The 12,149-nt window shown below is 35.2% G+C and overlaps 1 protein-coding gene across 3 annotated transcripts in view; it reads left to right on the top strand.

Annotated features, from left to right (window-relative positions):
• The window catches only part of A1CF (APOBEC1 complementation factor), a 51,298-nt gene that overhangs the window by 5,624 nt on the left and 33,525 nt on the right, over nucleotides 1-12,149 (top strand). For 2 of the 3 annotated variants that reach the window (XM_060117078.1, XM_060117002.1), the window contains exon 2: nucleotides 11,328-11,462. In XM_060117078.1, coding sequence (XP_059973061.1) covers nucleotides 11,328-11,462 — 135 coding nt within the window. Of the gene's footprint in view, nucleotides 1-4,464; nucleotides 4,582-11,327; nucleotides 11,463-12,149 lie in introns of those variants that run through there. The other variant, XM_060117154.1, reaches the window with a different exon arrangement.

Below are 12,149 nucleotides of genomic sequence, written 5' to 3'. Positions count from 1 at the left end.
TTACGTGGTATGTCAGTCCCATTGCTTGCTTAATCCAGTGGTTGCCCTTAAAGTTTTTTTGTTCTTGTTTTCCTGTTTTGTTTCCTTAGTCCCTATTATTGAACACAATGTGTTAGTGTAGGTCCTTGGCATTATAGAAGTATAAGGTGTAGCAGCTGACCTAAAATGCATAGCAAGTAGTTGCAATAAAAATGAATTTATCCAGAATTTAAAAGGATACCATAAGACTGCATTAAATGAGCAATACAGCTGTGGGTGTTACCTTCCTATTTAGAGCCTTAAAACTGACCGAAGTCTTTGACCTAAGGAATGAGGACAAATATTTAGACATAAGGATGCTCATCATAGTGGAATTTATGTTTAAAAATATTGGACATATCCTAAGTGTCCAATAAAATATTACTGGTCATATAAAATATGTTACCCTTATATTTCCAAATTATATAGTCATGTAAAACTGTGATTTCAAAGACATGCAGAAATGTCCAAATTTAATGTTTAGTTAAAAATCAGAATGCAAAACTGTATATATCAGTTTATAGATCATATTTTAAGAAATTATTCACACACACAAATATTGGAAGATAATGAAATGTAATCTCTGATGAGAGTAGTTTTTTCTTCCTTGTGCTCTTTATGTTCCAAACTTTCTGTAATGAATATGGATTCTTTTTAAGCCAAGGAAAAAAATCTCATGAAGTAGAAAAAATTTATAAGAAGCATTCGGTTAGGAATAGAAAAGTTGGGAAAAATTCATGAAGAAAATTTCATTAATGAAGCTGGATGATAGGTGCTTGTGTTCATTAGGCTATTATTTCTAATTCTTTATATGTTTACTACATGTATATTTAATACTGATATAATCCAACCCTTTCCATTTTACATTGGAAAACAAGCCCCCGAGTTATACACTTCAGTAGAGACATAAGCCAGAGGTCAGCAAACTGACCCATGACTCAAATGTGGCCACAGACTGTTTTTGTAGTGATTGAAGGCTATGAGTGATTCTCACAATTTCAAAAGTTCGGGGTTTTTTTTAATCCTAAAATATCAACTATCTAGCGTTTTATAGAGAAAGTTTGCTGACTCCTAACTCTTATCCTTAATCTAGTACTCTATGCTATAAGTTCATTCACAGGTTTTTTTAAAAAATTGAAGTACAGTTGATTTACCATGTTGTGTTAACTTCTGGTGTACAGCAAAGTGATTCAGTTATACATATATATACACACACATATATTCTTTTTTATGTTCTTTTCCATTATGGTTATGATTTATCACAGGATATTGAATATAGTTCCCTGTGCTATACAGTATGACCTTGTTGTTTATCCATTCTATATATAATAGTTTGCATCTGCTCATCCCAAACTCCCAATCCATCCCCCACCCGCTCCCTCTCCCCCTTGGAACTCACAAGTCTGTTCTCTATGCCTAAATCACAGTTTTTAAAGAAAACTTCCTATAACATAGAAGAGCATTTAAGATTCCTTAAAGGAAGTAGGAGTATCCCTCCTTGTCCTACCCACCAAATGAAATCTAAACTATCATTCATTCACTTATTGATTCATTTATTGATTCCACAAAGAGAGACACGGTGCCTGCCTTCATGAAAATTACTCATGGGAAGACAGAAAATAAACAACAAATAAAATAATGACATATCATGTTGAGTGCTATGAATGTCATAAACCAGGTTAAGTGACAAGGGCAGAAGGCCTTCTTCAGACAAGATAACACTGAGCTGAGACTTAGAGGATGAGAGCAAACAAACATTGCAAGGAGCCAAGGACAAAACAGCATCCTTGGCAGAGGGGACCACTTGGGTGATACTGATTAACCAAAATATTTGTAAAATGCACAACGCTTTTCAGCGGTGAAGACATTAGTGTGTCTTAATTTGAAAGGTCCAGTAAGATTACAGCAGATAAATGAGAAATCAGTGGGCTTCATCCTTCTCTTTCTTTTTTAAATCAGTCATCAATCTGTTCCTGGGAACAATTTCCTCAAACTAGAATAAAATACAGACTTTAATTCCCATTTCTCAAACTTTGCTTTCTAGGCATGTTCTCTTATTTGGAGTTTCACTGCAACTGCATATTTTAATTCTAATTTATTCAGTTCCTCAATAAATATGTACCAGCCATAAGGTACAAAGGATGGCACTAGATCTGATTAGGAGACCATCCCTCTGCTAAGTGTGCCTCAAACTAAGTTAACTCCCCTATCTCTCTGGTTTGGTATAATGTACTTTAGTAAATTTCCTTGGGTATTTTTCAAATTACAAGTTTTCCTACAAATAATGCAATAAAAAATAAGTAACTTAGGATCCCAGAGTTTACAAGTGGCTTTGACTAGACTAGCTCAGTGAGAAGCAGATGGAGGAACACTGTGGCATTGACATTCTTTTCCAACCTCTACACAAAAATCCTAGGGACAGAAAAAGGAATTTGACTTCATGGTAAAATATAGTTCCTGGGTCCTACTTTTTCTTCTATTGCCTGTTCTCACCAACTGCTCCTGTCCCCACTACCCAAGGACTTATCGTTCATGCACTTGGTGAATGACCTAATTCCTTAAATAGGTGGCACTAAGCATGAGAACAGGGTGGGACCAGTAGATCATCACAGGCACGTGTTTCCCTAAGCTTATCACTCCAGCCACGCACAGGCTAACTTAATTATCAAGCTCCTTAGAAGCTTTGCTTCTACTAGCCAGCAACGCCATAGGCTGGTGTGGAAGACTCCAAATGAAGGAGCAGCTCTGTGAATCCTTTTGTGGAGAGTGTGTGTACCTGACATGTGATGGGAACTTCAGCATCCCACAAAATAGAAAGGCATTCCAGGAACTATTTTCAAACAGCAATGAATTTCTCCTCCAATAGCCTAACAGAAAGTTGGTTATATATGAGATCTTCAATATAAGGTTCAAAATCTTTGCAAAATATGGATTATAGTGTTTTCCCTTAAACTAGAAGCACATAAGCGTTTCCATTTTATCAGCTTAAAAATTGGTGTAAATTTCATGACTCAAATACACAAAAGCATCGATGGCTGTTTTGAACTTTAGACTTTGTTTGCAGACAACTTCAGGATTTTTTAAATTGTTACCTGTTAATACCAATCAGCAAGCAAAAATAAGTGGCTCTTCATCCTCAGAAACTAAAATGTTATTATGACATGCAAAGAGAGCTCTCTAACATAGGCTAAGGAGAAAAATATGAGATCACAGAAACATACAATCATGAATTTGGGTAGGACTTCAGTAGCTGTGATCCTTTTTTTAACATTATTTCAGAGATGCAAGGTAGAGAGCCGAACTGATGTTAAACTGTACCTTGACAGAGGATTCAATAACCATGAATTTCATCATGAGAGAGTTATTCCACTTTCAATTCTATTTTAAGCTTTCTGATGAGGGAAGTCATTGAAGGCACGTCTTAAACACCTCTCCAGCCCTTGCTAATCTTTTTTGTTGTTGTTGTTATTTTTTAACATCTTTATTGGAGTATAATTGATTTACAATGTTGTGTTAGTTTCTGCTGTATAACAAAGTGAATCAGTTATATGTATACATATATCCTCATATCCCCTCCCCCTGCTAATCTTTTTAAACAGCAGAACTAGGGTTCAGAACTTTTAGTAGACAATGATGTCCAGCTAGAACTTGATCATGGTTTCCTTCTTTTGCAGTTTCTTTTATAATGACCTTCCATTTGTGGGAAACGATACTCCACTTATGAGAATGATATTTTCTTTTTTGTGTAAGTTTAAGAAAGTGAATCAATGCAAAGAAAGTCATTAAGTAATTAATGGACCAGGTGTCAAGGGGATATGCCATGGAGACACATTGGTTTTAAAAATCCCTACATTTCCTTTAAGGGTCCTATTGACTAACTCAGAAAACATCCTATGAACATTTTTCCACATTTTAATATGGTGAAAGTCAGCCTCCCTTTCACAACCATCCTAATACCCTCCCAAGACCTCTGCAATCACCTAGTTAACCCTATTCCCTTTTAAATGAAGAATTTCAAGTCAGGAGAAATTTAGTGTCTTGCCGAGACCCTCAGCTTGTAAAAATTCATGGGGGTGTCATAAGGAGAATAATTACTGTATAAAATTTCTCACATGCTAAAAGACAAGTGCATTTGATGGAATTCTCCTTGGCATATGTTGAACTAGGAAAGGATAGAAGAGCAATTAACCCAAACCAAATGTTCATTATCTGCATATGGCCAAATGTCCTTATTTGCATGTGGATATCTTTATGTCATTTAATCAGATCTCTGACTACTATTAGTCAATTCAGAAAGGCAAATTGTATCTATAATAAAAAGTTGGATGGGCCTATTGAATAAATTACACATTGCAAAAAGATAAAAGCCCAAAATTGATAAAGGAATCACCAAAGATTTCACCTAGTTATTTTATAGATGGAATTTATAGGTTCCTGGAGATTGCAGCAGTAAGACAAGGCAGCTGCCCAGAGCTGGAAGTGAGCATGAACACAGCAAATCCTGGTCTCAAGATAATATACGCTGTGCAGTCCATCATTAGTGAAACTCACGTGAAAACAAATGTGAACAGAGGGTCTTAGAAGTTAATTGGCATTTTACTTGTTCTCTTATGTAGAAACACACATACACACTCCCCAAAAATATATTTTCTGATTTCTAATTTTATGTAAGGATATTCTTGAATTTAATATACCCATGAATTGGCCAAAAACATATAATAAGCTTTACAAAATGCAAATTATTTTTAAAAGCCTGTTTGCTCTTAAATACTTCAACAACTGAGATACTGAATTCCTCAAGGGTGGTTTTCACACATAATCCATAAAGGGAAAATATTAGAAGATGATATTATTAAATGCATCATCTGATAACAAGTTAGTTCTGCCTCCATAAGACAACTAGTAACTTGAAATGAAATTAGGACTATTTTCCTAGGCAATAGGCTTTCAACAGTCAGTCTTCCAAAGTGATACAGGAACATGATTCATAATTTGCTGATAGTTGTTTTTAGGAACAAACCATACCATATATTTTAAAAAATCAAATGTGAGAGCTTTTTGAAGACTGAAACAAAGATAAATTTTCAAAAGCCAAAATCTATTTGCATCTTTGTGATTTTTGCCATAAACACATACAGCCAAAAATAATATTTATTTAGAATTCATTAAATAACTTGAATAGAAATACTGAGTTTAGTGTTAAAAGTAGACTTTTCTCTTATGTAAGTGGAAAAGGTTTTATGTGATAAATATATTTGCCTGATGTACAATAAATGCATAACTATTAAAATAAAACATTGGTCTATAAACCACCTAATATTACCTCACATAAAATATTTTGAGAAACTCTGGGCTGTATGATGATAAAGTTAAATTTATATTCATGTGTTATGTTCCTGCCCTAACTTTGCCTCTTTGTTACTAACTAAAGTACCACATGTCTACAACTTCCAACATTCCATTTATTCAGTCTTTACACCACAATTATTATTACTCTTTCTATTTTAAAGAAAATATCTGCCATTCATATTGTATATGAATGCAAAGACTGTAAAAAAAATAGCTAATAATGGTAATGCCAACTTCCACAGTATATAAGTTAAATAAATTCTGCCTTTCAAAAATTCTTAGCCTAAAATAGATTTTACCAATATGAAGTCACTGGTCTCAAGATGCACAGGTAAACAAACAATACACAAAACAGATCATTATCTTTCATACAGAATTAACAAAATAAACACTCCCTATAGCACCGTCTGTTGGCCTCAACAACAACAACAGCGTTAGCAGACCAAAGTTAAAATCACATTTAAGAGGATTCTTTTGGTACATCTTATTTAAGGCCCTTTAGATTTGCCTTGAACCCCATCACATATTGAGATATATAGTTGGTACACAGGTGAAAGGTAATAGAAATAATGCCTTGTAAAGACCTTTATTCAATCTTTCAAATCAACAACCAGGAAAATATGGTATTAATTTATGAACTGCAATAGACACAGTCCAGAGAGCTGTTCTCAATGCATTGGCATCAGCTGTGAGAAGAGACCACAGGAGTTTAGCCATGGAACCATTGTTCTGGGTATGGTGGTGGTGACTGGCATGCTTGTGAAGGTTAGAAATGTCACCAAGCATGGGGAGATTGTCCAGCACCTGAGCGATCAGGAGCAGAAATAGATCCAAACATAGTCAATTGGAAAATGGGTAGGAGAACAGCTGAAAGCAGTTTTTTTTTTGTTTTTGTTTTTTTTTTTTTTTTTTTTTTTTTTTTTGCAGTACCCGGACATCTCACTGTGGTGGCCTCTCCTGTTGCAGAGCACAGGCTCCGGACGCACAGGCTCAGTGGCCATGGCTCATGGGCCTAGCCGCTCCGCAGCATGTGGGATCTTCCCAGACCGGGGCATGAACCCGTGTCCCCTGCATTGGCAGACGGACTCTCAACCACTGCACCACCAGGGAAGCCCTGAAAGCAGTTTAATAAGGAAACATACACAATTTCTTCCCTCTTGGCAAGAAAAACAAAGGACCAAAGGGAACCACAAAGATGATTACAGATTTGGAATATAAAATTTCCAAAGAACCATTAAAGGAATTGAAATTACTACTCAGAAAAATAGACTGAATGAGGGTTCATTAATTAATATTCTTCTAGTTTATGAATCTGTTCATTTATGTGAGACAACCAACCATTTGGCGTCCATGTTTGATGAAGTTGAACAAGAAAGTAGGTGTGACACACAACATACAAACTTGTGAGGCTGGTAAGCCTGAGAAGAAAAGTCATCTCGACTTTTGAACAGTATATTTGCCAAGTTCACCAGATTGGGAATCAGAGGACATTTAGTCTAGTGTTTTCTGCAATAAATTTAACCAGTGTAACTTTAAGGAAGTCATATAACATCTCTGGACTCAGTTTCCTCATCTGTAAAATGAGCATATTGGGTTAATATAAAAAAAACAGAAAAATGTTATAACTACAAGCATGGACTCAGGATTCAGATTTTCTCTTTGCCACTTACTGCTTTTATGTCTTTGGATTTCTCACCTACAAAATGAAAGTAATAGTACTATCATCCTCATAGGTTTGTTGAGAAGATTAAATGAATTAATACCTGGGAAGCACTTGGCACATTGCTTGACTCAGTTAGCCACTGTTTTAGCTGTTGTTTTTTGCTGCTGTTACTATCACATGCAAGTATTAGAGGTAAATTCTGGCTGATTAAGCAGAAAAGGAGTTTATTAAAAGGATGCTGATTTACAGAAATTTTGAATTTAGAGAACTAGATTCAAGAGTAAGCTTTTAGGAAAAAAGTAGATACGTATATGTATAACTGAATCACTTTGCTGTACGCCTGAAACTAATGCAACATTGTAAATCAACTATACTTTAATAAATAATAAATTTAATTTAATTAAAAATTTTTTTAAAGAGTAAGATTTTAGGAATGAAACCCAAAACCACACCACAAACCTGGAATGATAAGAAAATGTATCCAAGGAGGATTCAACACTAATGTTAGCACGTTGAAAATTTCTGCACCAGAACTCAATTTAACTTTATTATAACCATTACTGTCCTAGTTGCAAGGGACACTAGAAAAGCAAGTATCTGCTATTTTTAACTCCTATAGGAAAAAGGCAGTTTTGCCCAGATTTCCCAGATGTATTAAAAGATCAGATGCCAGGTGGCCCAAATTAACTCAGTCCACTTGTCCTTCATGCTAAGATTTATTGCTTAGAATCATTTACTAAATGTTGGATGGTTTTATCCGAGGTTAAGAAGATGGTATATAAAATTTCTTAAAGACTCTATGGTTCCTTCATGAAAGGCTTAAAATATCTGCAACAGAAGGGACTTCCAAATATTTACTGGGTAGGCTCAGTATCCAGTATTTAAATTAAAGCCACTGGATTTATAGTTAGAATGGGGTCTTTAGTTTTTAAATTTACACAGTTGAAGGTCTTCACCTATTTATGTGTGACTTGAGAGAATAAATGGTTTCCAAGTCTTTGATTGGAAAAATAAAAGATCCCAGAGTTCAATGAACAAACACTCATGGAAAACAAAAACCTATATTTTCTCTTTCTGAATGACTAATACATTTGTGCTGCTGGAGGAATTCATCTCACAAGAAGGACATCAGCCAGGAGAGGAAAGAGCAGCTATAACTAGGCTTTATCTATTTTAATCTCCTCAACTATAAAAATACTGCCTAAAATACCAGCAATCCAGCTCCCAACTGTCCTTTCCGAGTAACGGACAGCTATTTCAACCCCATGACTAATGCCCAGAGCCTGTCTTAAAGTGGCCTGGACCTCCACCACTGGTGCATTCCCAGCCCAGTGGGCAGCTCATAGGGCAAATCACCCCCAGTGCTTGAACTTCACCAGTCAGACTCTTGGTGATGCCCCGAAATACTCTTGGTGAATTTATTTCAATTGTTTACAGAAACAACAGAATTAATCATCTCTCCTACCCAATCATTTTGGCTTATAAGCAGATGAATTCTCCTATATACATGACATGCACAAAATAGTTGGTGACATTTTTTAACAATTAGAGCAAGAAAGTTGAGGGGGGAAATTCTAAAGGTCAATCTGCTGGTTGCCTATTTATTTTCAAGCTATCAGACAAAGCTTGTCAAATGAGAAATTCTGGAATAACCATTTCACTATGATGCGATGAAAGTTTGGTTTCCTCAGCATGAATAGTAAAAATACTGCCAAGTTTATACTAAATTTATTCCAATAATCCATTGAATAGTATATCTCCAGACATTTAAGAAATACAGAAATGGCCTCAGAGGGAACAGCATCAACCAAATGGTGACAGTCGACCCAAGGAAGCAGATTGTAGTATGGCAATAGAAATACCTCTCTGTAAACAATAGGTATGAGATATGTTCTTCCCCAAAATTTGTGTAGTAAAACGATTGGAAATTGGAAAGGATTTTAAATGCAGCAGAGAGTTTTCAATTCAGTGGCATGATAATTTTTTCATAAATAAGTACTTAAATGTGTGAATCTGTTATAAGTGATTAGGCTACCACATAACAAAGCAAAATGTAATAGGGATTAAGCTGATGGCCTTTGAAACCAGACTGCCTGGCTTCAAATCCTGACTTTTCCACTCCCCAACCACATGATCTTGGCAAATTACTTAATCTCTGTGGGCTTAACTTTCTTCTGTAAGGTACGAATAGTAATAGCCCTTAACCCATGATATTGAGAATTAGAACAGTGCTGTCATATACTAAGTGTTATATAGGTATTTGTCAAGTAAGAAAACTTTAAATATGTCTTTGAAAATATCAAATTCATTTTTTTAGGAAATTCTTGGTTGAGATATGCTCATTGAATTCTTACTTTTTTTTTTCCTGTAAGTATAAAACATTTTATTTCTCAGATTTTTCAGTGACAGTTTTTCTACTGGATAATCCTGCAAGAATATAGGGGAAGAAAAAAATACAAGAATTCTTGAGGCAAATATTTCAATGTTTAGTAAAATGAAAAGCACCTACTTGCTTGAAGCAAAAAGTAATCAAGGCAAGGTAGAACACCCATATGACATCTTTTTAATTTAAGGCAACATGATTAAATTAGTAGTAATTTTTTAAATGATTGCAATCACAGACATCATTTAAATACTTAAATACTGTGATCCAAAAAGCCTTTGTACTACCACTTATAAAATAATTGAGAAAGTCTCAAGTTAGTATATATAAAGATTTAACAGTGAAACTAGAAGCTGCTTTACTTTGACTTTTTTTTGACAAACAGCTATCGTGAAAAACAATGTCTTTAAATAACTAATATGTCTTTTAAAAATATACATAGAAAAATATTTGGAAAGGCAGATAAACTTAACAGTAACTATTTCTACAGATGGGTAGGATGATGCATTGGGGAATTCTTTTTACTTTATACATTACTAGGTTTTATCCAACATCATGTATCATTTTATGGTATAAAAGTTTTTTAAAGTAGTAATTGTAGAAGTTAACAATGAATACTGATATTTGGTCTTTTATGTTTTCCTTTCTCCAAAAATCACTTAAAGTATAACAAAGAGCTTTGGCTATGCCTAAGTGGAAAGTAAATTTATTCTTCTCCAGCAAATGAATTATTTCAGCTCAATAGTGGTGGATTAGGCCTATCTTTCACTTTGGGGCCCCTGAAGTTATTTTTAGGTCATTAACCTTCAGAAAAATACAGACAGCAGGGCAGACCATCATCAGTGCTTCTCCTCCCCTAAAAGGACATTGACTTTACCAAGGATTTTTTAGAACGAAGGAAAAAAAAAAAAGAAGAAGCTAATGCTACAGTATTTGGACTGAGAACAGCATTGTTCTCCACAAAGAGATGCAACATAAGTAAACACCTTTCACCATCTTGTCAGCTTTGAAGACAGATTTAAGTCCCTCACTCGTTACCCCCATAATTAGCCAGTCCACTCTTTCAAATGCTAACCTTCATGATGTTTCTATTTAGGGGCCTACATTGCCTTGCTCAGTGCATGAAACAGCCTCAATCCAGGGAGGCAAGAAGAGAATTAATAACTATTGAATATATATCACATGCCAAGACCTGTGCCGTGCATATTTGACACATTATCTCCTTCAATCAGAAGCTGATAGTATCTCCACTTAATATATGAGAAACACTGAGGTTTGGGGAACTCAAGCAATTTGCCCAATGCCCCACAGCTAGTGGGTCATGGAGCCAAGTAGTTCAGGTCCAGAACCTCATAGACTTCAATATTAAATCAGAACCCCAGATTCAAATTATAATCATATCCTTTGACAATCAGGCATTGGTGAGTTTGAATGGCAAAATAATAACAAACCAAAAAAATAACAACCCTTTATATTTGTCCAGCACTTTATAAGTTTTCACAGTGCTTATCTGGAGCAAGTCTCTGAAGCAAGAGCATGGTGTTGAAATTCACACAAAAGATGGACTTCCCTGGTGGTCCAGGGGATAAGACTCTGCACTCCCAATGCAGGGGGCCTGGGTTCAACCCCCGGACAGGGAACTAGACCTCACATGCATGCCACAACTAAGAGTTCACATACTGCAACTAAAGATCCCATGTGCCACAACTAAGCCCTGGCACAGCCAAATAAATAAATATTTTTTAAAAAATTCATATGAAAGAGACGTCCATTTTTATCCTCTGACCAGTCCACTACTATTATTTGTCAATAAGTATCTTCCTTATTGAGAAATGATTTTGAAAATAGTTGAGGAACTCAAACTAAAGATTCTATTGTTTTCTCTCCCTCCTACAATCCACATGGGATTTTCAGGAAAATGGACAAAGAAAATATGGTGGTCCCCCGCCTGGTTGGGATGCTGCACCCCCAGAAAGGGGCTGTGAAATTTTTATTGGAAAACTTCCCCGAGACCTTTTTGAAGATGAACTTATACCATTATGTGAAAAAGTGAGTCTAAACATGTTTTTTATTTAATCTTTCAAGGAAAAAATACTACTCTCTTCACCTTGCTTTCACTCTCATTCTTCTTGGTCAGTGATGGTTTCTCTTCCAATTACCATTCCTCAATCATGGACAAAGTTAAAACCTTCCCAGCTGTTAGTGATTGGCCCCTAATTATCACTGCCTTGACTCAGCTCTGTCCTGTTACTGACAGCTGAAACTACCATTGTTGATGACTTTAATCTATATTTCAATCCCCCATCTCCACTAGCATAGCCATCTTACTGCAAACTCAACAGTTCTACCAATCTAGAATAACACTACAACAACCTGTCTAAAATAAGATATTGCTTCAACTTTGAAATGTTAATATGGTTTTATAAAGTGTAAGATTTTCACATTTAAAAATGTGTATGTCATGGCTCAACTGTGTCCCTGTACATATTGATCCAGAATGAAATTTCCTTCTACAAATTTGAATGCAATCAACAAGATTAATAACATGGTTTTTCAAAGTCACTATATAATTAAGGAATAAATTTCCTCAGTTTTAATTCCAAATGATATTTTGCTACTAAACCCAAAGTTAAAGCAAAAATACAAAATTAACATTTTCGATAATTTACCAAGTGGTGTTTAAAATTCCTAGAAAATTTAATGAGAGCTTAGCTATTTCTTTTCCTAAATGCCAAA

Source organism: Mesoplodon densirostris, chromosome 1 (assembly GCF_025265405.1).
Source record: "Mesoplodon densirostris isolate mMesDen1 chromosome 1, mMesDen1 primary haplotype, whole genome shotgun sequence".
Classification (NCBI taxonomy): Eukaryota; Metazoa; Chordata; class Mammalia; order Artiodactyla; family Ziphiidae; genus Mesoplodon; species Mesoplodon densirostris.
Note: the sequence above shows the minus strand (reverse complement) of the source record. Positions and strands in the feature narration are given on the sequence as shown.